The sequence below is a fragment of the Fusarium mangiferae genome, assembly GCF_900044065.1.
Source record: "Fusarium mangiferae strain MRC7560 genome assembly, contig: FMAN_scaffold002, whole genome shotgun sequence".
Taxonomy (NCBI): domain Eukaryota; kingdom Fungi; phylum Ascomycota; class Sordariomycetes; order Hypocreales; family Nectriaceae; genus Fusarium; species Fusarium mangiferae.
The window spans coordinates 1,859,884-1,887,781 of NW_024573922.1; the positions used below are offsets into that span (position 1 = coordinate 1,859,884).

General features: G+C 50.0%; 9 protein-coding genes across 9 annotated transcripts; 3 read left to right on the forward strand and 6 right to left on the reverse strand.

Moving 5' to 3' along the window:
- Positions 1-230: 230 nt before the first annotated feature.
- FMAN_06073 (uncharacterized protein) lies at positions 231-2,858 on the reverse strand (the record flags this gene model as incomplete). Its single annotated transcript, XM_041827193.1, has 1 exon — positions 231-2,858. The coding sequence occupies one exon, from the start codon at positions 2,856-2,858 to the stop codon at positions 231-233; it is 2,628 nt and encodes an 875-aa protein (XP_041678180.1).
- Positions 2,859-3,407: 549 nt separating this feature from the next.
- On the forward strand, positions 3,408-3,922 carry FMAN_06072 (uncharacterized protein; the record flags this gene model as incomplete). The annotated part of the gene is made up of 3 exons (XM_041827194.1): positions 3,408-3,437; positions 3,516-3,594; positions 3,645-3,922. 3 exons carry the CDS (start codon positions 3,408-3,410, stop codon positions 3,920-3,922), a joined length of 387 nt encoding a protein of 128 aa, XP_041678181.1.
- A 240-nt stretch (positions 3,923-4,162) lies between these two features.
- FMAN_06071 (uncharacterized protein) lies at positions 4,163-4,804 on the reverse strand (the record flags this gene model as incomplete). The annotated part of the gene is made up of 2 exons (XM_041827195.1): positions 4,163-4,388; positions 4,449-4,804. The coding sequence occupies 2 exons, from the start codon at positions 4,802-4,804 to the stop codon at positions 4,163-4,165; spliced, it is 582 nt and encodes a 193-aa protein (XP_041678182.1).
- A 2,161-nt stretch (positions 4,805-6,965) lies between these two features.
- FMAN_06070 (uncharacterized protein) lies at positions 6,966-8,721 on the reverse strand (the record flags this gene model as incomplete). The annotated part of the gene is made up of 8 exons (XM_041827196.1): positions 6,966-7,250; positions 7,304-7,740; positions 7,806-7,857; positions 7,913-8,080; positions 8,135-8,228; positions 8,277-8,284; positions 8,407-8,459; positions 8,517-8,721. The coding sequence occupies 8 exons, from the start codon at positions 8,719-8,721 to the stop codon at positions 6,966-6,968; spliced, it is 1,302 nt and encodes a 433-aa protein (XP_041678183.1).
- A 5,354-nt stretch (positions 8,722-14,075) lies between these two features.
- Positions 14,076-14,872, forward strand: FMAN_06069 (uncharacterized protein; the record flags this gene model as incomplete). Its single annotated transcript, XM_041827197.1, has 2 exons — positions 14,076-14,483; positions 14,540-14,872. The coding sequence occupies 2 exons, from the start codon at positions 14,076-14,078 to the stop codon at positions 14,870-14,872; spliced, it is 741 nt and encodes a 246-aa protein (XP_041678184.1).
- A 310-nt stretch (positions 14,873-15,182) lies between these two features.
- Positions 15,183-18,843, reverse strand: FMAN_06068 (uncharacterized protein; the record flags this gene model as incomplete). The annotated part of the gene is made up of 4 exons (XM_041827199.1): positions 15,183-15,225; positions 15,277-15,377; positions 15,437-18,685; positions 18,745-18,843. 4 exons carry the CDS (start codon positions 18,841-18,843, stop codon positions 15,183-15,185), a joined length of 3,492 nt encoding a protein of 1,163 aa, XP_041678185.1.
- A 437-nt stretch (positions 18,844-19,280) lies between these two features.
- On the forward strand, positions 19,281-21,235 carry FMAN_06067 (uncharacterized protein; the record flags this gene model as incomplete). The annotated part of the gene is made up of 2 exons (XM_041827200.1): positions 19,281-19,542; positions 19,602-21,235. 2 exons carry the CDS (start codon positions 19,281-19,283, stop codon positions 21,233-21,235), a joined length of 1,896 nt encoding a protein of 631 aa, XP_041678186.1.
- Positions 21,236-21,386: 151 nt separating this feature from the next.
- FMAN_06066 (uncharacterized protein) lies at positions 21,387-22,820 on the reverse strand (the record flags this gene model as incomplete). Its single annotated transcript, XM_041827201.1, has 1 exon — positions 21,387-22,820. The coding sequence occupies one exon, from the start codon at positions 22,818-22,820 to the stop codon at positions 21,387-21,389; it is 1,434 nt and encodes a 477-aa protein (XP_041678187.1).
- Positions 22,821-26,467: 3,647 nt separating this feature from the next.
- FMAN_06065 (uncharacterized protein) lies at positions 26,468-27,733 on the reverse strand (the record flags this gene model as incomplete). Its single annotated transcript, XM_041827202.1, has 5 exons — positions 26,468-26,611; positions 26,676-26,816; positions 26,879-27,334; positions 27,400-27,564; positions 27,665-27,733. The coding sequence occupies 5 exons, from the start codon at positions 27,731-27,733 to the stop codon at positions 26,468-26,470; spliced, it is 975 nt and encodes a 324-aa protein (XP_041678188.1).
- Between the last annotated feature and the right edge of the window lie 165 nt (positions 27,734-27,898).

Below are 27,898 nucleotides of genomic sequence, written 5' to 3' on the forward strand. Positions count from 1 at the left end.
CTCCGAGGACCCGGCGTGTCCCGTTCCTACCCGGTCGCCGGACGTCAATTGCCCCTCGGGATGCCGACGTCACTGCAAGATAAAGCCGCTCATATACGGAGTACATCGCCGGTTCACCGAGATAGATGATTGCTAATAAAAATCATGAGTCTGGACTCTGGACTGAATCAGGCCGCGGAACTTTGTAATACTGTCGCCTCCCTGAATATCTATGACTCTTATCCCATATCCTACACTTCTATTGCCGCTGGGCGCACAATAATCTGCGCCTTCTCGCAAACGCCCTCCAGCTTTTTCGACTCCTTTGCGCTGACCAATTTCGTCCTCCGGACCTTCTTCCGTATCATCCAATGTATACCAGCAGCCAAGCCTGGCAAGTCTCGGGCAACACCAAAGATCTTCTTTAGCTTCATATCTTCCTCTGTGTCCTTCTTCTTGCTCCGGCATTCCTTCAGAAGAGCAAGTATGAATAGCTGGACAAACATCGATGTCCAGTGGTTCGCCTCAGGAAGTTCTAGAGGCTTCAAGATGGCAATATTCAGTGTTCCATCCGCAACAAGTGCCGCATAGAACTTGGCCACATTGGCGATGCGTCTCTCATCTTTCATGCGCTCAGCATCAGCCGACTCATCCTCCTCAGGAGCTTCGCCGAACATGGACTCTCCGAGACTCCTAAAGATTTTCCATAATCGATCTTGGATCGCAAATCTGATTCGGCTGTTACTCAGACAGGCCTTTCCTCCCACAAGAGCGTAGTAGGGGTTGTATTGCATTTCGCTACCTACACATTGCACTAAGACAGTGGCGAGGGCCAATTGGTCATCCTTCTTGAGCCGGAGGTTGACAAATTGTCTGTAGGCGTGCTCAAAATTGGATGCCGTCATCAATGCTGTGAAAATCGCAATTTGGGCCGTTCCACTCAACCCTTGAGCGCGAGCCTTCTTTGGATAATCAGGCAAAACGATGTCCATGTCCTCATGATCGCTCATTTCAGCATCAGATACATGCCCCTTTTTGCTTTTATCTAGGAGAGTTGTTGGTACACTGGCACCAACCAACCACCATTTACCTCGTGTCTCAGCTCCCTCAATGTCGACCAAGCCTACTCCCATAGGAGCAAGCCCATCGAGCCGTCGCGACTGAGACTTGAGCTCCCCGAGACGCTTCTTCATGCGTTGTACATGTTCTGAGACAACAGTAAAGTCCAAGCCTCGGGCCTTCTTTTTGCCCTTGGTGAGGTCGGTGATGGTTTCAACCATGAACTTTGTGCGAGCTGAGATATTGGTGTAGCCCACTTTCGAGAGGGACTGGTTAAGGACCCCAGAGACGTGCTTCAGCGATTGCTGATCATCCTGCTTCAACATTCTGCCAGCCATGCGGCATATTCGCAGAAGAAGTTCCACGTTGATCTCATTCAGGTCGCTGAGAAGTCTCTCCATGTAATCAAAGATGATCTTGCAAGTGACAACCTCGAACACGTAAAGTTGTGAAAGCAGTGTCAAGATATTCGAAGCTTCCTTTTGAATAGCGGATTCAGCGTTTTGCCCCTTGCTCGCTTGCTCATAGTGACCGCCAAAATCTTCCACGATACGGCGGATTAACACTGAACCAAAACTCGACCCAATAAGCCGGTATATGGCAGCGGCAAATCCACCGGTGAGGACAAAGAACTGATCAGGGAGGCTCTCCGGCTTGGAAATCTGAGCCATGATCGCATCCGTGATAACATCTGTCACATCACCACGTGCATTGTTTTGGTAAAGCTCCTCCACAGACTTGACAATGGACAAGATGTTGGCATCTGTAAGACGATTGATCAAGCCTTGAACTTGTTTCCTAAGTCGACTTTTGCGCTCCTCTTCTGAGTTTGCGGCTCTGCGCAATGAAGGGGGGACGTATTTCGCAACCGTAACTCCAGTAGTGGGCGCGACATAGGGGTTCTCTCTCTGTCGCGGTTGAGCTGGTGTGGTGTCTGTAACATCACCCTCTTCGTCGTCGTCGAAACCACCGGATGGCTCGTTATCCAAGTCACCCCCATCTTCATCGTTTTCATCCATGAGGTCCATGTCTTCGTCGTCATCTCCAGATTCGTCGTCCAAGCCCGTATCATCATCTCGCTCCTCATCTTCGGGCACGTCGCGGACCTTTTGTCGGCCTGCAGGCTCTACTGTCTTTCTTCGCTTGGATGCCAGCCAATCATCATATTCACTTTTCCTCTTTTTATTGTCATTGTCGTTGTCGCTGACGTCTTCTTCACCGCTAAGATTCCCTAGAAGATCGCCAAGGCCATCCTCCCTGAAAGACTGAGGTAGTGATTTTCTTCCCTTCTTGATACCTAGCTTTCGCTCGAAGGCCTCAATCTCGGCGTCGTCCTGGGCCAGTCTCTCCTGCACGGCCTTCGAAACACCCTTCTTCCCACTCTTTGCTTTTGTGTTCTTTTTCTCTTCCTCTTCCTCTTCCTCGTCTTCGTCGTTGTCGTCTTCTTCGTCGTCCATCAGGTCATCCAAATCATCGTCTTCGTCCAACGAGACGTCTCCCGCATCGTCCTCATCCTCATCTTCGAGATCATCTTCATCGTCGCTAACCGGCTTTGGAGATCGTGACTGAGACTTGTTCACCTGTTCCTTCCTCTGCGTTGTGTTTGGCCTTCTCCGAGCATGATTCATATGCTGTGGCCGCTGTGGAGTTGCTCTTGCATAGACGTGGGTTCGCTTCTGTACCCGTTGCGCTTTACGTTGCTCTTTTCTTGACAACTGTTGTCCCGCTCTCCTAGTTCCATTGCGCTGTGGTTTGGGTTCTGGAACATCCAAGCCCATACGCTTGAAAAGTTTCTGCTGGAGCTCTGGCGCGGACGTCATCTTGCCGGAAGTATAGCGGAAGAAAAACACCGGGATGCTGCAGGGTTACAATCCTGCAGTTGACTGAATTTTAAGCAACGATCTGGATCTTTTGATGGTGGTTGTGCCTAATTTAGCAGGCGGTCAGAGAAGAGTATTGCGATTCTGGCGATATCTTCTCGAAATCTTGTCGCAATACTGGTCAGAGAATTGTAGATGACTTGGGTCATTATACGAGTTCTCCTTTAGGGTTGGATAAATACGCACTGAATCTTTCAAGTCTCTTTCGCCAGTTCAGAAGTGATGCAGAAAAGAAAGGATATTCTACCGGCAGAAAATATCTTCAACTTGGGGATTTCGAGAGAGGCTAAGAGGTACCTGAGTGAGTCCTCCACTAAAGTTCAGGTATCGATTTCACCGCCCGATGCAAGCCACGAACGATGCTGCCACAACCTGCGCCACACTTGAACCCCGACATGATAGCGGGGCACAATGTCAACCTCAATATTGGTTGGTCAACACTCATCTCTCAATATACATCGATTTTTGACAGTCTCATAACCCATCACGATGGCTGACTCTCATATGAGCCATGACGAGGTGAGTCTGCAATACCTTCTTTATATGAAGACAGGCCCGGACGATCGTCTGGCAGCTTTGTTTCTGACATCATGACAGTTCTTCGCCAAATTGGGTGAGCTCTTCAATCATCGTAAGGGCAGCGACCATGGCGCCATCTACTTGAGCCAGAAGCGACGTACGTACAGATACCTGCCGTATCTCTCATCCCGCTAAGAAACCTCTCAGTCACCTACGGTCAAGACATCCCCAGTCCCTCAGAAGAGGAACCCTCTCCAGATATTCACCCTGGCAAGCCTCTGCCCCTCATCATCAGGGCAACAAATGGCAAGGGCAAGAAGGATCGCTCCAGCAAAGCTAAGCTTTCAACAGTCGTCAACCCCGGGGATCTGGAGGCTTTCTACGTGCGTTATGCCGACGTGTGCAAGGCTGGCATGACAGCCTTGAAGCCTAGAGACAGAAGCAAGAAGAAGGCCAAGGCAAAGAAGAAGAAGGCTGCTGCATAAACGATTTTCTTTTCACTGTTCAATGTTTGGTGTCAGGCATCAAACGTTAAGGTTATATCATGGATTAATGAATTATCATGTTATGCGATGCCCAAACACGTCCCCAAGCAACCATGACTTTGAATTATTTCTACAAAAGGAAGAGTAAATATTACACGGAGCCGCGTTACAATCCAGTTCCGTCAGGAGCGTATGCGCATTAGGTAAACTGAGCAAAGTTTGGGAAAGGGGCTGAGCCCTTTAGCACACCTTGCCTGAACTGAGCTGTCCTCGGAAAGCGCCAGGAACAGCAAGGCTGGAGTGCGAGTCGGCGAAGAATTTCTCGGGGTTCTTCTCAATCTGCTTGAGAGTGAAGCCGACACCAGTGTCTTGGCCGTTCTGAATCACGCCGGTGCGGAATGGACCCTGGAGACAGCCGACAGCGTTGCGGCTCTTCTCATCGCCGACGGGGTTGGGGAAGGCAATGCTAATACCAAGTTAGCGCTTCATAGATCTAATTGCGTATAGGTCCGTGTTATCAGCTTACCGTGGAGGTCCCGACTTTCCCTTGGCAGCCTCGTGGATGTGGGTGGCAGTGTTGGCGGGAGACTGGTAGTCACCTCGGAAGCCATACAAGGTGATATTGTAGCAGATGACATCTTCGTTCGAGTTGATGCCAAACTTGAAGAGACCCTTGCTACCCTTCAATCCGCCAGTGTACTTGTTGTCTGCATCGACAACCTGATCAGGGGTAGCAAGAACTTCCCAGATAGAAGTGAAAGTGAAAGGGATACCACCCTTAGGCTTAAGCAGCCCAAGAGCGCGCTTCTCGTGATCCATGTCGGGGGTCGGCGAGGCAGCAGCGAGGGTGCTGAGAGCAACGGCAAGGAGAGAGAACTTCATTTTCGCGGTGGATTTGGCTGGAAATGTAGGGCAGAGGGCAAGATGTTAGGGATTTGGGTGCAAGGTTGCTCTGTGGATGAATACTGATGAGACTGGTAAAGACTCCCAACGAGGAGAGGAGGTGTTCTTATAGACATTCCACTACACGATGACGACACACGACACAACAACACCTAGATTGAGCGCAAACAACGTCATCACAGTAATTGTTCGTAGTATCGTGAGGGCCCCTGGGCAATCCTCTAATCTATGGCAACATACACCAAAGGATTCAGACCAGCAAGTCGCCAAGTAGAATAGCTCGGTGCCCAGGTACGCCAGAGTAATCAAACGATGTAGGGAGATACCACGGAGGTATTCGACCGCATACAACGTATGAGCCAAGTCGTACTTTCTCCAAGGCGCCTGAGCGACACCTCATACAGAACTAATTGGGATGACTTACCAAGCATCTTAGGGTTGAGCTAACCTGTCACACAGCCACACGGCAGAGCGACGCCAAGGGATCTTGATCTACCAATCAACACACAAGGGATACATCTGTTTAATGGGAGATGCTTTCTTGAACCGGTTACGTATACGAGATGCAGTGGTAGACATAGCTCCCGTGTAGCTCTACACCGGTTAGTAGTGACGAACGACCACCTCCGTTAGCCCAGACCTGGTACTTACTAACGTAGATGGTGCATCTGGCAAAGCTCCAACCTACTCTGAGTACGGTACTCGTTATTCTCCTCTTGGTCAAAAGTAAGGCTGCCAAGGCTTTTTAGTATCGATGAGGAGTAAGGCCACGGATGCGCCAGCTTCCGGCGCAGGAAGATCGCTAAGACAAGCTTATTTCGAAGCTTAAACAATAACCTCCGCTATTGGTCGATCACACGTTGGCGGCACTCGTACAACGAGCGGTGGGACTGGGCAAGGGAGAATGGCTAGCACACTTTGAGCTTTAAGGAGGAATGGCTATGAGCTTGGCAGATGTCGATCTAAGAAGCTCTTAGGTTACGGCAAGTTGATGATCCGGCTTGGAACACTGACAAATTCAAGAGGCCACGCACCTTCGTGTGAGACAAACACTTATGGACTTTCATCAAACCTTGGTTCGATGCTGGTGGCCGAAGACTATCGGACCTCGCATTTTTTGAGTCCGCTTGTCTCGGCAACCTTCATTCTTGACCCTTCCGAATACTCACCGTCAGGGGCCTGCCTGTTGTCCAAGTTTCCAAGTCCCAGGAACTAGCAAATACCTTTCGCCCTTGATTCTGGACTGTCCAATTTTCGACTTGCATACTCAGAGAACAAGGTTGGCAAAGAGTCCGTAGACTTGGGAACCGAGAGTGAATACCCTCATCCTTGAATCTCGACCCCTCTCTAGATCGTAGGTTACTGCTGCTTGGAAGAGGACATGTCAACTCCAAGTCGATATGACCGTGATAGCGAACAAGATGGCAGTGCATCATCTCCAGGCCAGGGCATCCAAAGCATAGCCCAGGCCGTACTTATCGTCCTTATGTACGTTTGAACTAACTATACCAATCACCCCAACGCCGATATTCACCATGCAGTTTTATGTGACTATGTTTTACCTTTACCATTGCCTTCACCTTCACTTATATCGTCGCCCGGCTGGCGGACTTTCATGCCCCAAGACGCTACGCATGTCCGTTGACGTCCTACGCTCCCCTTCACCAAGACCACCTGCCATCGTTCTTAAAAACCTTCGGATGATTACTCGACATACATTCTAAGTAGAGTCCTGTTGTTTCCTGAGAAGCCAACAGCCATCTTTTCCTTCATTGACAATGAGCAACCCTATAGTTGATAACCGCGTGCGTTTGACCGGTTATCCGGGTGTCAACGGTGGGGTCATTCGGTTCTGTATGGTAAGCCCATCATAAAATCCTCCCTCGCTCCCAGCTCATAAGAGACCAAGTCGTCGACTTATTCTCCAAGGTGATAGTGACTTCGACCCCCTATCCGTGAGTTAAGATTCCACCGTTGATAAACCCCAACTTTTGCTGCTCATGTGGAAAACGAAAAGTACCAAATAACAAAACAACCAGATATAAAAAGCGTTGTGTAGATGCAGACGGTCGCCGCCGCCAAGACAAAAGTCGACCGTAACATAGCTGCATGAAGTTCAGTGCAAATGGACGTCCCCCTCTTACATGATCTGATCTTGGGTCAATCCACCGTGGGGATCTGTATCCATGACGTCGTTTCCGCCCTGGTTCAGATACTTCACAAAGCTCAGGTTGAGAGGACGGCCACCATACTGGTAGCCTTGAAACTTGGCAATGGCAGTCTCCGCAGTCTCGGCTGAATCGAATCGAACCACGCCAGTACCACGAGAACGACCACTGGGCTCGTACTGGATCTCAGCTTGCTCGACCTTTCCGATAGTGGTAAACAGCTCAACCAGGTCGTCGTTGCTGGTCGACCAGGGCAACTGTATAAGATTAGCACAGGCACAAACGGGTAGGAGATGTGGGAAAATCTCACGTTGCGAACGTAGATGATTTCTCCCCTCTCGGTGCCGGCGGTGGCGAAGTCAGTGAAAGGGTTAGGAGGGACGGAGCTGGCAGGGGGTTCGAAACCAGGGCCGCCAGGAGCACCTCCACCGAAGCCTCCACGACCAAAGCCGCCTCCGAAACCTCCACGCCCTCCGCCAAAACCGCCGCGGCCTCCAAATCCTCCTCCAAATCCTCCGCGCATACCACCGCCATAGCCACCTCGGCCACCGAAGCCCATGCCAGGCCCGCTGCCGGCATAGCGGTCCTCGCGGACTTCAATAACACGACCTTGCCAGTCATAGCCATTGAACTGCTGAATGGCGTTGCGGGCATCATCTGGGCTCTCAAAGACGACAATGCCAGAACCCTTAGGGCGACCATCAGGTCCGATGTGTACATCAGCTCGAATCACGGCGCCGTTTCGGGCTATATAGCGATTAGACCCAACACCACCCACTCATGTGTTCAAAATGAGAAGAATCAAGACATACCTGCTTGACGGAACAAGTCCTTCAAGTCCTGCCAGCCAACATTGAAAGGAAGCTACCGAATGTCAACACATGTCCACAACTTACAGACAAATCGGGGTTGAACAAACGTTGGCCACATAGATCTGACGGCCGCCACCTCCAGCACCACCTCCAGGCGCGCCGCCACCGTATCCAGGGTTGAAGCCACCGGGCATACCACCACCTTGGCCGCCGCCGCCGAAGCCGCCACGATTTCCGCCAGTTGCTCCGATGAATCGAGGTTCGGCTTCTCGGTCCTTCAGATTCGGTCAGCAAGATGCCCATGCCCAGCTTGGAAGTTTTTGACTTACCTCACGCACGTAGACTAGACGGCCCATGAGGTTCTGGTTGCTGAGCGTGGCAACAGCCGCTTGGGCTTGCTCCCGAGTAGCATATTCCACAATACTGGATAGGTTAGCAACGCCGTAGGCTTCGTGGAGGAAATCGACTTACCCGCATCCCTACAAGTAACCAAGGACAACGTCCCACCCGTCAACCCAACCATCCATAAATGCTAAAAGGGAATGAAGAGCCACAAAGGAAAGCCAACCAAGGGAAAAGAAAATCATGCGATGAAGCCCACCTTCGACATTCCATTGGGAAGCAAGAGCACGTCGGCAAAGAGCACCTCTCCAGCTATACCATTTCGTCAGTCCCAGTTCCACCTGCATTCCGCGGCATTGAAAGCCTCACCCTGTCTCATGAAGTCCTTGAGATGGTGCCACTTGACATCGTACGAGAGGTTGCCGACGTAGACTCGGCGGTCCTGCTGGGAGGTTTCGCGAATATTATTCATCATTTGTTCTCGAGCAACGGCTCTTTCTTCGTAAGATCGGTGCGGTGCCTGTCCACCGTATCCAGCACTTTGTCCTCCACCTGGTGCGCCTGTGCTAGTCATGGGCGAGCGATCACGGTTTCGTCGATATTCGTCCCGGCTTCCTGATCGGCTGCGAGGAGAGTAGGAGCGGCGTCGATGCGACCTATCAGGGCTTCTGGATCGTCTGCGGGGAGATCGTGACCTCTCACGCTTGAGCTTGTTAGCAGGTAAAAGTACAAGTTGTGGTTCCATGCTCAGGTGCAACTATGGTGGGATAGAGAGCGCTGGTGCTGTGCAGACGGAGGGTTTTGTTGGACTGAGATATGCCGGATACATCAAGTGTGCGCGCGAAGCTGAGTTTGAATCACTGCAACTGCCCCCAGCCGCTGGCACTGTCAACTGGTAAGACAGTAGCCGTTTGCCAAGAAGTGCAGTGCCTCTCCAATCAAATGCTTCCAGAAATCTTGAATTGGAAAGTGCAACAGTAATTAAAGCGCGCCTCGACGGCCGATCTCGGATGAAAGAAGCTAATGCGAGCTTCTTTCTTTCTACCGCTGATGTTGCGATCAAGGTGCTCGGGTAGTAGAGGCCAAACGACCGAAGATAGCAACGTCAACAAGCGCGGGGGAGCGCACAAACTCGGCAGGGCGATAAAGCCAATTGCGCCAACGGACAGGTAATCTCAACAAGCAGCGCAGCTCGAGGCAAGGTTGAAAACAAGTCAGAAATGAACATATGTTACTTACGGGTCGATAAGTATCACCGGAATCAGCTATAGAAAGGTGAGCGTCAGAATGGGGAAAATTCAAGAAAGGATAAACCTCTGCGTAAGATGCGCAACGGTGGAAAATGGTGAGGAGAGGAAGAGTGATTGAAATAACAGGGAGTGAGGGTAGCTTGGTTGAGGTAGCCAGACGAGGTCAACCTGTCTAGTGGAGGGGTGGTGGCAGAGTCGAGTGGACCTTGGCGGAAGATGCAGGTAAGGGGGCTCGATAATGCAATGCAATGGATGGGGAAAGACGACGCGAGAAAGAAGAGGCGGCTGGAGAGGTCTGTTGGAGTGGAATGGGGGACCTCGGAGGCTGCATCAAGCAAGAGGTGGTATCACATTGATTGATGAAGACACTCCAAGGAGTGGGAGCGCATGCGCAGATACAACAACAACAGATGCAAGACACAGCAGGAACAGACGACAAGGCTTGAGAGCACGTTCAAGATCTGTTGTGTTCGGGCTTTGAGATGAGGATGCTCAGATCATGGATAGACTTGGGCTCAACCAGGCTCCGGGTACGATGGACAGGTTGGGGCAGCCGACTACTGCCAGATTCCGCCGAGCCTCGAGGGGCCATTGAGGGCAATGGGTACAGTACTCTCGAGCAGAGACGGCAAAGGAACGGCACGCATGTTGCCTCGATGGGCGCAGACGCGTGTGTCTATGGCCAGCCACGGTGATATAAAGAGCAGCAATGGCCGCGCATGATATAAAACCGCGATACGAGGAATCAAGCAAGAAACATCCTCAACTTACCCATTGTGACTGCGGTTTGAATCGTGTGCGTAGTACGTCTGGATGTACAGAGAGAAAGCTCCTTTTTGGATGGGGTGGGTGGCCTTGTCGCGTAATAAGTTGGTGAGGTAGGTAGGTATTGTGAGTGACGAAGGACGGACGGGTGCGAGTTCGGACAGTAGACGAGCGGGCGCGACCGGTTTCTAGGAGAGGTAGGTCGCGGCGTAGGGAAGCGGAGACGGGCCGTAGGTGTCCACGTTTCGTAAGGCAATGTAAGGTAGTGGAATATTAGGATGGCGAGTGATCGATGGACGTGGATAAGCAGCTATGGGGGCGACGAGGACGGAGCAGCTAGCTACTAGGCAAGGTACACACTACCAGGGCAGCAAAGCCAAAACCAGATAAGCTGAAGGGATCCACGGTCAGTCAACTAAACAATGGCGTCTGTAGCATTGAAAAAAATGCACGACACGGATGAATCACACAGTTGCGTGGACTGGGCTGGGCTTAAACTTGCTTGGGCTTGGCTCGCTGGGCTGAAAAGGGCCTCGGCGTGCGGCGTGGTGGTACTAGGTACCGACTTTTGGGAATGGTCTGGTTTGGTTGATCGACTTTTTTTTCTTTCGCCCAGGCGGGAGAGTGTCGACTTTGGTGGCTTTCAAATTTTCAAGGGGTCTTGAGGGACTCAGCGATGGAGAGACGTCGGCAAGAGGACGGCGAATGTGGCTTTTCGGTGTCTGTGGCTCTTTAGTGCTGACTTTCAAGGTTCTCGCTCTCTCCCTCTTCTTGTGTCGTAAAAAGAAAGGAACGCGTTGGGTGAGAGATGAGAAGAGACCAGGCGACGAATGAGGACACGGAGCCAGGGTAAGACCAGGGACGGTGGATGTGATGGGTTCCACATCTAAAGCTTACTGGACATGAGCACGATAACACGAGGTACCGTACAAGTTACGTTGAAAGCTTGGTGTATGCTCTACAAAGCGTAATGCCGGAGATATACTACATGCAGCTGTATTATTGACTCCTCAATAGCCGTGCTACTTAAGGTAGGTAACCTCACAGAGACCAGACTTTCTCCTTCCACGCTGCGTGAATACCTAAAAATATTCACGGATGCAATGGGAGGAATAGGAAGGCGGAACAAGAGCTAGAGGTTGTTCCTGCCCAGACTTGAGCTTCATTGATAACCGTCGGGTACCTTGAACTTCTCGCATCACGGATACGGCTTCTCGCTTTCTTGTTCTTCTTCCTAAAGTTGAATCTTGTGACGAGCCTCGGGCAATCCTTTTCCAGTCAACTACCTAATTGCTCTTGTTCTTGAACCCAACAGGTTCGAACTGACAGTCAACTCCCTCGCCAGCCCCAGCCGATACTACACTACGCTGCAACTTGAAGCCAGCGGATATATCGAACACATGTGTGAAAGGCTGGCGTCAGTCTTCCACCAAACTTTCTCTATCAATATTTAGTTTTGTAAGCAATTTGTGATAACCTCTGGCTTCATGTGGTGGACCATCTTTGTCTGCACGGCGCTGCACAGTGCTGCAAGCGGCCTGATATTACAGTAGTGCAAGTACATATCCTTGCCTGCATTCTTCAGGGTTCGCCCACCATCCGTTCTCCATCGGTTGATTGATTGCAGTTTGCAAATCGCCGCGCCGTGGTCTTCGAGTCTCCCGTCTACCCGTGACCCAGCATCGATAGTCGAAATTGCATTGATGCCAGGTTTCAACACCCAGACTGATGAGATCCTACACCTGTCATTGGGCTACGTTTCTTACGCCTGCTGGGCTCAAGTGCACTAGCAAGTACCAGGAGATGTTGCGCTTGCAGCATCAGGGATCTGTTGTGCTTGGGTTATTGTCAACTTGAGGTATGAAGCTCTTTGACTCCGTATCTACAGCTTGGATCTGTCTTGCTTTTACTCTTACCACATAGTCTATGCTGTTGGGTTGACTTATACGAGAGGCAGGAACTCTGAACTATGATCGCGAGCTCTTGAGCTCTTTATCCTTCTCTACAAGGCATATTCATCAATCCTTGTGGCCCCTGCTCAACACCCAGCGTCTCATTCATCAGCCTGCGTTCTCACCTCGTGCGTATACTTGCTCAGTATCACTCACATCGAGTGAGTTTCAGAGCACCGCAGGACAGTTTAACATGGTGCTGTCGAAACTGTGTCAACATTGCTGGCAAGGCCTGCGTAGCTGAATGTATGAAATCAAGACTGTGATTGGCCTGCGCAACTCCTACCTTGACCTCCTACAAAGACTTTCGTGGTTACACAACAGCCATCGCGCCAAGTTGCGGGACAAGCCAGCCAATAACTTCCGCTTTATCAAAGTCAACCCCTCTGCAACGTGTTGAGGATCAGGGTTGTTAGCTTTTTTGTCTCATCAATCTCACTCTTTTCGCCAGGTTCGACATGCCAGTCTGTCGAACTGGTAAGAGTGAGCTTTTGACATCCCTTCCACGGTACGTTGCATCTAGAGCAAGGGTACGAAGTCCAGATACAGGCTTTGCCCGAATACTTGTCGTCGTTATTGTCAACTCCTCTGGCATGGACACCAACAAGCGCCGAGGTTAGAGAAGGCTGGTGATGATAGGAAAGGCCGCTCGATGCACGAGGGGCAAGCACTTAACACCCATATCTAACTAATTAGCAAGGGCCTCTTTTGTCTTTCTGCTCGAGGAATTGAGATCTTGATACTTTAATAGCGCATATTACTGCAGAGCACAGGACCAACAACCAACAAGCCCAGAGAATGAGTCCGTCTCCGATCATCAAGGTTGTCAGCGGATCCCAGACGATGCATCTAACGACGCTCAGGCCGTTAGCAGCACCCTATGTGGAGCAACTACAACACGCACTTCCAGCCTACAATCTCCACGACATCTGCGTTGTTGCCTGCCTGAAGGGCAGCACATTAACCAGGGAGACGATATTTATCTTGATCTTGCCCTGGGAGAAATGCAGCAGAGCATCACGATTTGCCCGAGACGCAGAGTTAATATGGCCAGATCAACTCCAGGGTTCCTACTCGTACGTCTCCAGGCAGCCCAGACGCGAACCTGTTATGTCGAGGGTCCTCCGGAAGATTAAGAACGAATTCGCACTAGCGAGACAAGGTCTGATCCAGGAAAGGGCATGGTGTCAGGCAGTTTATATCGTTTACAAGCATATCACACTGGAGCCAGCATTGTACATACACCTGGGGATGCGAGACAGGAAGTGAAAGCACGACATTCTACCACCAGAACCCCGCCATCTATTATGCACGAGGCCTGTGGTAACTCGAGGAAGATAGCAAGACTCTGCCCAGTATCGTCTAAGTACTCGAGGGGACCGAACATGAGGCTAATTCTTGCTTATCCGACTCCCGAAACCGAGAATGTCTAGGTACACGCTTCAGCACCGTGATTCAACGGAATCGAAGCTCGGATATTGTATGTATATTGATCACGTTAGACTGTAGTTCGCACCACATGAGGCATTTTCTATGGACAGTTTCACGAAACTGTCCAGTATCAATGCCGTGCCATTTCCTGTGGTTTGAGTATCGTATTGTATCAGTCAGTCAGCTGCTCTAGTCTGCATCTGCAACTAAGGAAATCATGAAAGTACAGTACGTACCCCTTGACAACATCTGCCGATCCCGTACGTGCGTGCGTGCGTGAGTGAGTGCATCGGGCGGAACTAAACCCGCCGTAACAATCTACAGCTCCCGGGGGTGGTCCAAGCGCTTCCACCGGGCGCGGTCCACTCTGGGGCAAAAGGACAGCGTGATTGGACAAGACGGTAAAGCATCTAAAACAAATCGCCAACGTCAACACAACACCAAAAAATTGACCCATTTTGATGAAGCAGGAATCTTCATCTAGGCTAATTTATAATTAACTTGCCAGATCATTCAATATGTCGACGTACATGAGAGTGCTACCAAGATCAGCCTTGCGTACTTCGAGGCTAACACAAAACCTTGCCCGCCGACCCTTCCACTCATACGATCACCCACCACCACCAGGAGCATTTGGCGATGCTGAAAAGTCCATCCTCGCTGCTGCTTATAAACACGTCCCGGAACATGGCTTCTCACAGAAGGCTCTTGGTTGCGGTGCAAGAGACGCTGGCTACCTTGACATCAGCGCAAGCGTCATCCCCAATGGTGCCTTTGGCCTAATTCGATATCATCTTGTTACCCAGCGAGAGGCCTTAGCAGCTCGAAGCCAGGAACTATTTCCCGATCCCAATCAGCCTGGCATCTCGGCGAGAGTGGGGGAGTTGACTTGGGAGAGACTTTTGGGTAACAAGTTGGTTTTGGATCGTTGGCAAGAGGTAAGATACGTGCCCTGGCTTTCATGTTACAACTTACTTACGTTTCCGCTTCATAGGCATTGGCCATCATGGCTCAGCCCAGTTACATACCCGAATCCGTAAAGGAGCTAGCAAAGCTTTCCGATGAAATTTGGTTCCTTGCCGGTGACAAGGCCGTCGACCCTTCATGGTACACCAAGCGTGCCACCCTCTCCATGATATACAGCACAAGTGAGCTATTCATGACCAACGACCGATCTCCTGATTTCGTCGAGACAAGGCAATTCCTTCAGCGAAGACTAGGCGAGGTCAAGTTCATCGGCGGCATGGTCGGATCATTCGGTCAGTGGGCCGGTTACACACTCAGCGCTGGTGTGAATATACTAAGGAGCAAGGGTGTCAGAGTTTAAGGGGACTGGCCAGAAAGGAAGATGCAGTTGTAAAATAATGTATGAGACGTGTGTACCATTATCTATAGATAGAGGCCTCAGCAGGCGCATGCTGTAATGACATCTAACGCTGACGTTACCTGAGGACCAAGGCGAGGCATTGCTCAAATCTGTACAAAATCCATTCCGACAAAGTATGGTGGTATCACTCATAACAAACTCCACAATGCTCAAATGCTTTTGTCTGCCCATCCTCAAAGCGCCTCCATAAAAATCCATGTTCCGCCTGACGCCCAACTCCAAGATGCCCGTGTCAAGTATACTACATCTTTTACTGGAAATTGTCAAGGGTTCGTTGACGAGGGTCCGTTAGCCTGAAAAGAGTCGTCAATACTCAATCTTGCAGTCAATGAGGGGATACAAACCGAATGATCTTGACGTCTTTGTCTAACCGTGCCCGACCTTCGATAGCATTAGGGGTAATAAGGATGTACTGTCTCGAAACCGAACGACGAGCAGCGTCCACCTACACATTCTCTGTTAGCTGCCTTCAATCTCTTCCACGGCGGATACTGGATTACTCACCAGCATATTCGTGCTGATGGCGCGATTCACATTGTCCATGAAGACGTCAAACTCGTCAAGACAACGTATAGGCGAGCCAATCGCCTCCCAAACTGATAGAAGCATGCATATCGATGAAAATGACTTTTCACCGCCTGACAGAGTCTTCGTATTCCTTCCAGCTGAGCTTTTTCGTGTCTCATCTGGCTCAATCTGGAGAAAGACCTTACGAGCTTTGTGGTCGAGGTCGATTTTGCCACGGAAACCTCGTTCACTGAGAAGGTAATTGAATTGGATGCGAATTCGCGCACTGATCTGGCGCTGAAATTTGCGCCAGAGTTCTAGGCGATTCCCAATAGCATGCTTGAGAGCCACAATAGTATCATCAAGATCCTGCGTCTGTCTCTGAACATCTTCAAATTTCTCTTGGGCTTCTTTTGCTCGGTCGTAAATCTGTTGGTCTGATGCTCCAAGTCGTGACTCTCTCTGCTTGATTTGTTCTCGAATTTTGGTGTATTTCTGCTCGATGCTGCTGTGTGTCTCGTTATCCGGAATGTGAACTCGCTCCGGTGCTGTTTGCCTGGCCTGCTCTATGAAGTTGGCAACTTCTTCGGCCTTCCTATCCCTCTTTTCCTCGGCACGTCGCCGTTCGTTTCTGGCGATGTCAAGAACCTCGAAAGCACCATTCTTCTCCGCTAGAATCGACTTCCTCATGGTTTCAGATGTCGCAACCTTCTGCGCTGCTTTGTCGACTCGGTTTTGCCAGTCCTCTTGCTCGTTCTTTTCCTCCTCAAGCTTTCGCCGAGCTGTCTCCGCCTTTTGCTTGAGTTCTCGCTTCGCCAGTCCCATTTCTCCATACTGGTTTCCAAGCTGCTCCTCCTCAGATCGTCTGGACTCGAGCTCAGCTCGCAATATATTGAGTCTGTCATCAACGCCATCGAATGCGTCCAACTCCATTTGCACACGTTCCATGTCAGCTTGCGTTCTACGAAGATCGCCCTCATACCTCTTGACATTTTTCCGTTGATTATCAAGCTCTGTTCTGCATCGCTGAACTGCTTGTTGAGCCTGTCGCTCATCGCGATTTATCTCAGCCATTTCTTGACCCAAGTGTTTGAGGTTTTCTTCTTGGATCTCAACCTGCTGACCAGCATCTGTTTGCATCCTAGGACGCATCGTGTACGGTGGGACTGGACTTGTACCAACAGATCCATTCCGGTTGGTGAGTCTGAGGCCCCATCCTCGCTTCCCACGACCATCGTGAAAACATAGACAAGCACTCACGTTACGCGGAGCTGCACCTTCAACCATGACCCGTTCAGCTTCGACTCGATCACGAATGAGAATGATTTTCTCGATTTGGTTGCTGATAATGAGTTGCGATCGGACAATGTCGTCGTCGAACTGAAGAACGCTCAACATGGTATCGAATCTAGGATCAGGCTCCTGGGTACTTGTGTCAATCCTGCCTCCATAGGCAATGTAGATTGGGGGCTGTCTCTTCAGGCGAAATCGACGCATCAAATTTGCGAGTCTCGTTTGATCCGATTTACTCCTGACAACGAACGCGTTCAGTCCTTCGCCGAGTGTTCGCTCTAGGATCCCTGACCATTCCGGCTTTGAAAGTCGGATATGCGCTCCAATAGGCCCGACAGGTTTCTGCTCCCATCCTCTCTCATTCTCGATGGCTTTGACGAGGTCCTTGATCTCTCTGTCATAACCATCGAAACGACCTCCAGTAGCGGCCTTGAGTTCTCGAACTTGTTGCTCCACTGACACGATCTCTTTGCGTTTGAGGTCTTTGTTGTGTGAGAGTCTCTTGAAGTGCTGCTCAGCCTCGCCAAGTCGTGCTGTAAGGTCAGGAAGCTCGTTTTGAATTTCGTCTATCTGTTCCTTTAAGAGCTGTTCCCTCTTTCGTGCATTTTCTAGCTCGTTGTCCTTTTGTGTGCGGGCATTTCCTGTCGATTCGCCTAGCCGGCGTTCTTCGTCCTGAATCTTGCGCTGGCAGGCCTTCATATCGTCCTTGGCTGTCTTCAGGCGTTGGTAGGCATCTCGTTCCTCCATGAGCAGCTCTGACTCCTCCTTTTGCGCCTTTCGGTAAGCAGCTGTGGCGTTGTCGATGCGTTCCTTGAATGTATCTCGATCACTCTCAATCTCTTCCTTTGCCTGCCAAAGCCTCTCGATCCTCTCGTTGACATTCTCAAGGGCTTGGGTCGATGATTCGCATTTTTTTTCCGCCTCGGTTATGCTCTCATTCCGTCTAGTGATTTCCTTTTCGCAATCCTCCAGGAGACGTTCCTGCTCGACGACCTGAGACCAGACCAGTTGATTAATGTAATGCCGCGCCTTTTCGCGAAGATTCTTGTTCTTTTGCGCGGCTTCGGCAAGCCGGCGTGCGGCTTCCGACTCTTTTTTAACCTCTTCGATCTTGGCATTTAAATCATCTCTCAGTATGAGGGTCTTGTCAAGCGTGTCTTGTGACATCCTGTAGTCGTTGTCCAACTGCTCTAGTTGTACACCAGACACGAAATACTTGTACTTCTGGGCTGGAGTCGCGGCGTTGAGAAACTGTCGCGCGTTGTCCTGTGACAGAACGGTGAGGGGATTGCCTATTTGTAGCGCGTACCATTCTGATATCTCATCTACCTCCTGCTTCTTGGTTGAGATGATTCTACCCAGGGCACTTTTGATCTTGAAACCACTACTTCCCGATTTAGAGAAGTGGCGCTCAACAATGATGGTTTCGCCATAGATATCGGGCTGGTAGGCATCTGAACCGGCATTCTTGATCTTGACGACCAAGCTACCCTGCTCGCAACCCTCCTTGACAAAGGACTTGAGACTTCCACCTCGGTTGGTATCGCTAGCCTTGCCACCCAGACAAAGTGTTAGTGCGGTTAGAACAGCACTCTTTCCACTACCATTCTCTCCGACAATGAAGTTGATCAGTGGCCCTAGGTTAACATGTAATCGCTCGTGGCACATAAAGTTGAAGCAGGTAATGCTCTCGATGATACCACTCTCCGATACTACATTGTTGCCAAGATTGATGACCCGCTTGGCGAGCTTCTGAGTCGCTTGCTGGTCGTCCCAGTCAGCGTGCTCTAGATGTTTGAAGCCATTGTCTCGCATGATCTCGTATTGCGTTTGTGGTGGTGCGGCCATATTTCTGCGGTCTTCGTCATCTTCGCTTTGGCCACTCGGCGTATGTTCTCTTTGGGGGGTTCCCCTCGTCTGGCTGTCGTCTACGGTTACTCTGGCACGCTTTCTCTGTGATAGTACAAGAGTTAGATTGCATGCTGCATGGGGGCGGTTGGTGTATTCCTTACGGTATCTTCTCTCGAGAAGTTAGATCGCGCTTGTCGTACATCTACTATGACATCGTCCTCTTGTTCAACGTCTCGTCGCGATCTCTTGGTGGGTGCCATGGCTGCGATGCTCACGGCAGCCTCGTGATGGATTGATTGATTACAAGGCTGTTAAGTTTTGTCGTAGGGCAACCGGTATATGTTCTTTGGTAAGAGACAGACTTGTTTGAAGAGCGTCGTGAACGAGAGGCGACAAGGGCTGTTCAGTCTGTATTACCAATAATTGTTGCGATCAGACATGGCCAAAGAATGGTAGTTGCGTCCGAAGTATCCCACTATACGCGTCTGGGGTGGACGAGACGTAGCAAGCGTGTCTTCCATAAAGTGGAGACATTGTCCAGAACAGGGCTAGCGCATATTTGTCGTAAATGACACAGAATTCCAACATCGCTGCAGGTTGCTTACCCGGTAGCTCTCGTATATAAATAACCCCAACCTAAGCCTCCCTCGACAACTCATCAGGATATGCAGTTGATTGATGGCATCATACAAAAGTCATGTCATTCAGGTCGCCAATTATAGAAGAAGAGGAATTCCCTCCACAAACAGGCGGTGCGGAAGAGGCAAACTTCAAGAATCAACTGCCAGATAATTGCGTCGAGTACCTTCTCTTTTTCATAGACCCTCAAGTCGACATTCGCAAGCAGCTTGCACAAATCGAGATTTTCCGAAAGTCTGCCATAGACCTTGCTACCACACTTACCAAAGATTACATATGGCAAAAAGATGAATTCAATCTGACCCTTAAAAATGAAAATGGTGAGTGTCATCCTTATAACGTCCACCACTTTCAAGATACCCGCTAACATCTCTGATAGGACTGTTGTACCTCCATGGTATCACTGATTATAGCGATGCCGTAGAAGACGAATGGCTCATCGTATACATACTAAGAGAACTATCGAAGTCCCAACCTAACCTCTGGATCCGAGTATTTGACACAGACGGCGAGTTCCTCCTTGTCGAAGCAGCCAATGTGCTGCCCAGATGGTTGAACCCCGAGATTGATAACAACCGAGCCTGGATCAACAAAGGAAACCTTCTTCTTATCCCCGTCAAAGATGGAGAGGGACTCAGAGCTCGCCATCTTGAACTACCGGACGCAGTCCAGGTGATCAAATCGAAACGAGATGCACTTGCTCACTCAGGTTTCGTCGAAGCTGAAGCCTTCTACAGACTTGAGAAGTACCCAAGGCAGATCAGTGAATCTCTACACCATTCTCTCATTACGATCCCGAGGAAGTTGGCATATATCCTTCACTCCCTCCCTAAATCTGTTGCACCAGCAGTTGAAGAATTCTATCTCCGGGACCCGATCGCCTTGAAACGTGTAGTCTCACCAACCCAACCATTAACATTCCCTCCAGAGGACCTCATCACAGTATCTGTCAGGTTCAGTAAGGTACTTTTCGCTCAGTTGCGATCTCAACGGTTTGATGCCCCGCCAAGTTGGAGCGAAGTCCTTCGGAAAGGGCAGAAAGAAGCTCCTTCAGGCGAGGCAGACACAGTCATGGCGAGATTGGATATTGGGATGAAGCTCACATGTGGATTCGAAATGCTGGCTGCGAATGCTGAAAAGAGCAAAAGCAGAGTTGTCCGCGAGCTTGCTATCGAACTTGAGGATCTCTTAGAGGATGGCAACGAGGCTCTCCCCTCGGATGAAGACATCAAAGCATGGACGGATCACGACCGTGATGATAGCGAAGCATGGATGGACATCAACTACCAAGACTTCGAGAAGGAATTGGATGGCAAAAGAGAGAACGCTTCCTCCAATTCCAAGTCAGGCTTTGGAGATGCGAATACGCAATCTGACCTTCGGAAGATTGTGTCTCGCTTCGAGGCATTTCTGAATGATGACAGTGCTGGAATGGACGGCGCAGAACTTGACGAAATGGATTACGATGATGACGACGACGACGAATTCGACGACGACAGCGAATCCGAGGATAAGGAGGTTAGCTTTGACGAGGAGGAGTTCGCTAAGATGATGAGAGAAATGATGGGTCTACCATCCACAGGCCCAACCACAAACACGACAAAGAAGGCCGCGACTCAGCCCAAACCCCCTGTAATTGACGAAGAGGACGAAGAGATCCAGAAGCTTACCACGGAGTTCGAAGCAGAGCTCAACCAGTTTGGTGCGCTCAAGCTCGACCCTGTCGAGAAGCAAACCCGTCTCAAGGATGTAACTCAAAAAGAGGGAGAGAGTAGCCTAGCAGACATCAAAGAAGAAGAAGAGAACAGCGATGACGAAGTCGATATTGACTACAACCTGGCAAAGAACTTACTCGAAAGTTTCAAGAGCCAGGCTGGTATGGCTGGACCGACTGGTAACTTGTTGGGTATGATGGGCTTTCAACTACCACGAGACGAAGAGGATGAGAATGAAAAGGAGGACGAAGAGATTGGCCATGGCTCAGCAAAAGGGAAGGGAAAAGCAAGAGCATAGTTTGTCGATGGACATGTTGCTCATTTTATTCACGAAATATAATTCTTGCATTCAATCATGCTTCGGTGAGGTGATCATATTATGTATCTATTCGTGTATTACTCGCACTGCTCACATACAGCTAGTGGCCTGTAAATATGGTCGTATATAATCAAGGTTCGCTATCTTCTTCGCTCTCCTGTCCAGAGCGCGGTCTCTTCGCAGGTGACATCTCACCACTCATACGCCTACGCCGTTGCTGGCCTCGATCATCAAGTTCTTCAAGCCGAGCCAGCACATTGCCGAGATGTTTTCGAGCTGCAAGTTCTCTCATGCTGCTGTCGGTCTGCGGCCTGTAGTACTCTCCCACTAGAGTGACCACCGCGTGATAGCACTCGTAGAGCAGCATGCGAATGTGTGCATTGTCCCGATCTTCGATGATGCTTGCCGTCGTTTCACCTGGTAGTGGGTTGTCGAAGCCTCGCCAAAAATCACCTGAAAGATGTGGTCGTTTGCTGAAGACGGTGGCCATGAGGGGATCACCGAAGACGCAGTTGCTCCATTGTCGTAAACCAGTTACTTCGATGGGGTTTTGGCTTGGCTCGTCTGCTATCATGTATTCCTCCTTTCTGCTGGTATCATCCGGAAAGCCTATCCTGTAGTCTTGTCGCACCTTTCCATCATTGTCTAGTTCCCTCGAAACCCCTTTTCCTAATTTCGGTTGTGGCTGACCCTCTTTAGGGAGTATGTGAGATTTCTTCTCGCTCTCGTATGGGCGGTGTATTAATGTATTGGAGTCTTCGCCGGCATCTAAGACAACAAGTCGCGGTTTCGTTACTGCATCAAGCAGATGTTGGAAACGCTCGAAATGGTGTCGAATGTTATTGTAATTGAACATAATGGTCAAGTCCTCTCCATCTCGAAGGACCGATTCCAACAGACTATGAAATGCTACTCTCCAGGAGTCAGCACCCTTTGAATCAGTCAAGCTTCCTTCAAAACGTCGTGGGGGGTGATGGACAACTGAGGGAGGTACTGAAAGGACATCAGCGGCAATACCAAATCTCCTGGTAGGTGAAACCTGGCTGGATATCCGACGGAGTAGCTGGCCTGTTTGGAAGTCCACTGTCCATTGCTCGCGGGAGACCAGGGGGCCTGATAGTGCGGATATGGGAGTGCCTCTTGGCGGCCGGATGAGGTTATATTCAACTGGGAGTACACCACCAATAGACTCATGCCGAACAAGGGTAGGTAAGTATCCAGCCAACAGTTGAGGATCGGTCTCATTCACCAGAAGGGTTTGAACTGTCCTGCTTGTAGGTTCTTTAGCCCCGGCGTCAGAGCAGATTTTCCTCTCTCTTGCAACAGCGGAAAGCCACTTGAGCACAGCAGCTTCTGTACCAAGGGTTGACTTCTCAGAGCGTAGCAACCGTATAACCGCAGGCGGGGGTAGCGCCAATAGAAGACTCGGACCCTCTGTAACCTTGACATTATAAAGACGCTGCAGTCGAGCCGAAGGAACAACCTCGAGTTCCTTTACCGCCAGACGAGGGCTGATGCCGTTGAGCAGGGAGAGGACAGAACTCTCTGGCGGAGCAGCCGCCATGGGACTGAGAGTAGAGGTCAAAGAAGAAGAGGAGGAGGGGGAGATAGAGGCGTTTGGAGAGGGCTCAGTAGAGGTCAGGTTTCGGGCCGAACGGGGGATATTGTCATGTACAAGGTTGCAGCTCTTTTGCGCAACACAATGGCTCAGGAGGGGTAGACTGCCGTCGTCCCGAAAGGTGCATTGGTACGACATTCGAGTCATAGGGAAGAGGATATATATGCAGGATGCGATATTCAGGAGAACGGCTGATCTGATCTGCTATGTAGGTTGAAGCGCTGACGAGGCGGAGAGAGTCGGAGAGAACGGCTTTAAGTAGGCGATAGCCTTTAGTATATAGAGGAGAGAGAACACTATGTTCTATTATGCCTGACAGGATACTCTGCAACACGAGATGAGACAGAAGTTTCGATGATGAGAGCAAGTAGACTCTTAAACTAGCCGTCTATTATAGCTGAGTAAGGAAGGATGACAGATATGAAGAAGTGCCGACGACAGGTAATTATCTGGAAGACTGAGTAGATAGATATAGGGCAAGTGGTAGAAAGTGATATATGAGAAGGATCAGGATAGAGAGGGTAGATGAAGGATGTAGTGTGGTAGTGGAGGTTGTTATTAGCTTCCGCGATACAGAAGCTAGATTCGCCTTCTCGAACGACTTATGCGTATGCAAATGCAAGAACAATGAAATGAAAACCCGGCAGGCAAAGAGAGCTAATCAGAAAACAGGAGGAAGAGGCATAAGAAGGATTGACAGACAACGGTTGCGCCAGCATATCTCTCGGGTCCGAGAATAAGTGACGAGGAGGAGGAGGAGGAGGATGATGATGATGATGGGTGGGTGGGTGCATGCAGTGAATGGACGAACGATAGACAGACAGACAGAGTATTTACATGGATAGAAGCACAAAAAGGCGGAATATACAGGGATAGAATGTCACCGCCTGGCCAGCGAAACTGGCCATGACGAGCGATATCAAGACGTAGAAGCAGAAGCAAGCGAGAATCATGGGGAATGCAAAGAAGCTAACTAACTAACTAGTTAGTTAGTTAGTAGCCAAGGGATGGACCCTACAGGAGAAGGGTCCACGCTTGCAAACGAACGAACGAGCGAGAGCGGAATAGAGAACCGAGCAAAAAGACGGGGGCGTAAACGGAAAATGTAAATGGTCGACGTAGCGAGCCAGTAACTGAAGGGCCAGAGGCACTTTTGTTTAGTCTTGTAGTATTCTGCAACAACCTTGAATAACAGTGATAATCAACTGCTGACTGAATATAGAACAAACAGATAGATACTTGCTTGGCTGGAGCAGATGAAGAGCAGACGAAGAGCAGACGAAGCCACTCAATCATAAGGACAACAAATATATCAAAGGAAGAAGGGGAAAAAAAAATACAAGCCAAAGCCATTCTTGACCGTATCATATGGTGATATCCATAGCATCAAGCAAGCAAGGATCTATGTATGTATGTACATGACATATAACAACAATAACAACACATCTCTTACGGATAGACACTCGATCCCGCCGGAACGGTGAAGCCGAAACCCACAAGCATCTCCTGGGGTAGGTACCTAGCCAGGAGCCAAGCAAGCGAAACTTTTTAGAAGACCACGGAAGACGAAGTGTACATAGATCTAGTATGCAGCACAAGGAACAAGGAACAAGGGGGTTACCGAGTAGAAAGACGCCCGCAGCCTTAGTTCAAGCCTCTTTTCTGCGTACGTATTACGCCAAGAGGTGAGGACGGAATAGACTCCGAACGACTAGAAGAAGCATCGAAGACGGGCAGAATGCAAACTGCAACCTCAGTCCTTCTATACTGTAGGGCTCTGCTGACTGTACTTGGTTATGAGCTGAAGTTAGTGAGGTGGTTCTATAGTATGTATACCTAGTGTGCTTGCTCGGTAGCTACTAAGTAAGGTACAGGAAAATAGTCTCAAGAGATCGACATCGAGAAGCGCGGATCGGAACGAGAACCGCACGGCCATTGGACCATTTTGCGAATCTTGAAGCGAGGCATTCCAACTACATACCACTATCGAGCCCAGCCAAGCTTAGTAGGTAGATAGCACCACATTTGCAGTCTCTGACCTCGGGTACCATTCCCTTGGAATACTGACCGTGACCGCAACCGCAACCGTGACTGACTGTATACTAAAAACACTTTGGTGAGAGTCGACATATATCAGATGACATTATATCATGCGCCCGTCGCCCTTGCAAGAGAAAGAGAAGAACCCCCCCCCCCCAAAAAAAAAAAGAGCGGAATGTCAGACTCTAATTGACGAAGCCTCTGGCTTGCATCGAGAAGCGAGTCGGGAATTTTATGATTGGCTACCACAAGCGAAGCTGACCTGGGTCACATTCCGCTAACGCAAACAACCCCTGTCTAGACTCTAGTTTTTATACTGCAGCCTAGACTAACTACTTACTCCATACCCTCATCATCATCATCATCATCATCATCATCATCATATTATCGTATCGTATTGGATCCAAATCCACCACTGAAGATTCCGCTGTCTTGTTCAGCCCCTACCAGTAAAACTGCACCAAGACAAACCCATCTTCAGCCACACCCGTTTTTCTTTAATTAACAACACGGGAATGTACCGGGAGCACAAGGACAGGCCAAGGACAACTGGCCCGTAACTTCGGGGCCGAAAATCTCAAGTCATCGAAATCTCTGATGGTCATGGACTTCGATTTGTTTTCGATGTGACGTGACATATTCAAGGTACATACATACGAGGGCCTCAACCTGTTTCGACGAAACCTTAGCATCGCATATGGGTACACCATACCCACTTCAACTTCAACCTCAACTTCAACCATGACCTTGATCATTATACTTCAGACTCCTTGTCAAAGCATGCAGAGAATGTCACCCCTTCATCTCTCACTTCACCAAGTGCCATAAGATATATACATAGACTGCACACTTCTTTGCCTGGCTTAGCCTTACAGCACGTCCCACATCCCGTGTGCAACAAAGCCACGACTGATCAATCTCCTGAGCTGTGCGCCAAAGCCCATCTCTCGATCCCTAATCTCGGGGTAGCTTGAGAGCTAGACACGATAGAGCGCGCCTAGTAGCTCACCCCATAATAGCAGCAAATAGACTTCTCCACCGTTGGCCAGTAGTCGCTGAAACGCTTCATCACTCACTTGCATGACCTTCATGATACTCTGGTACAAAATCCCATTCTATTCACCGATATATGCCGATCCCTCGCCATCCCCATCGCCGTGTGACCTTTCCAACTCCTTGGGGAAGAGAAACCCTGCAGTTTGGGCGTCGTATCGTCAATCCTCCCTGTTGAGTTTGTTACGGGACCCCATCCATACCCCCAAATGGATTGGATACATGAAATGCTTGGCTTCCTAAGCACGGAACTTCGGACATCGAAATTCCATTTTTGCAGATAGCCATGGCATATTTCCACCGACTGTGGATGGATGGATGGATGGATGGATAGATGTCTGACACCACACCACGTTGAAACCTAAGTGATCCTGCTCGAATCAGACCCCAACAGTCTCCTCTGTGTAGCCATGAGGCAAAAGGGCCTTGGTTCGTCTGGAATGTCTAATACTATCCATTGGCAAACACACCTCTCATACGCGAGTGGCTCAAAAGCTAGCTTACGTTGATTCCGCGACTCCCTCGCCTTCAGGCTTTCCCTTCTGCTTCTTATCCTCCAGGGCCACCTTGTACAGCTCATTGAGATTGTAACGCTTCAGCTCCTCGCTCTCCTTGCCATCAACAACCGAGACTCCGCAGAACGTCTCAACGCTAGTTAGTCAATTGCCATCGCGATAGGTCCAATACGCGAGGGGAGGGGCCGCTTACCTGGAAAATCTCAACCAATACCACCTTGTCGGGACTCGTCAGGTTGACCTTGTGCTTAGGGCTGACCAAGTCCGCAATCTTCTTGATCACCTCGCTCGACTTGAAGGCGGTGTGATTCCGGATGTTATACCTGATGGCGTACTGAAGGGGTCATCGTCAGCTTCAAATAACGATGCTTTCCGCGAATCACATTGTCTACTTACCGTGCAGGCTGCAGACCCCTCACCATCTTGCTCTGATGTAGCGGGCTCTGCGGAAGCTTCCTCTCCCGACTCGCTTTTCAGCTCAAAGTGAGGCTCCATCACGCTGCGGGCCACGCGTTCAATACCCTTGTCTGTCGCCTTGTCCGTATCAAAGATAGGCGTCAAGCGGTTGATGTACTTGGTCTTGCGTTGCATAGGATCCGGGCAGTCCTTGGCATCCTGAGAGGCCTTAGTAACAAGCTTGAGAGGATCAACGGGCTTGACGGTCTTCATGAAGAAGACGCAGTCGAGGCCAGTCCCGATGGGTGTGAAGGTCTGCTTCGCCTTGGGCTTTGGCTGTGCCATGCTGGCCAACTCCTTCTCGATAGACGCCTCAATATCACCGGCATCTTCATCATCCTCGTCCTTGTCTCCATCCTCGTCCGGGGGCTTCACTCCGAACAGTGACTCTCCGTACTGAAACACGTTAGTTTACCAACCCGTCCAATAGACTGAAAGGGTATCATGACCGAATGCCATACCTCGTTACAAAGGTTCTTAAACTCCGTAATCGCTTTGCCCTTCATTCCTCTCGCGTAAGTTACCCAAATTCCGGCATCGTTGACCTCCAAAGTCCTACCAAGCTCGACCTGCTCAGTTTTCCTGGCTTTTTGGTGTGGCGTTTGCCATTTACCACCACTGCCTCCCTTCTCGAATGTTAGCCCGGTCTGTTCAATAGAGCCATTAAACAGCCTCCCGGGGTCAAGCAAGAGCCTGATCGCCGATAATGGCTCCGTATTTGCTTACTTTGCTCTTCTTGGTAGCTGGGCCATTGCTTCCTGGGCCCTGCTTTCGCTTTCCAGCTCCGTCACTCATGATCACGTCTGATATCCTATTGTGATTGATAAAATATATGCAAATAGATATTCGTGATGCCGCAGGAGTCTTTTCAAAATGAAGCTAGGAGAGTGAGTCTTGTTGCTGTTGAGCTAGGTCGTTGCGCGTGGAGAATTTTGGCCGAGGCGAATCACGTGTGCTGAT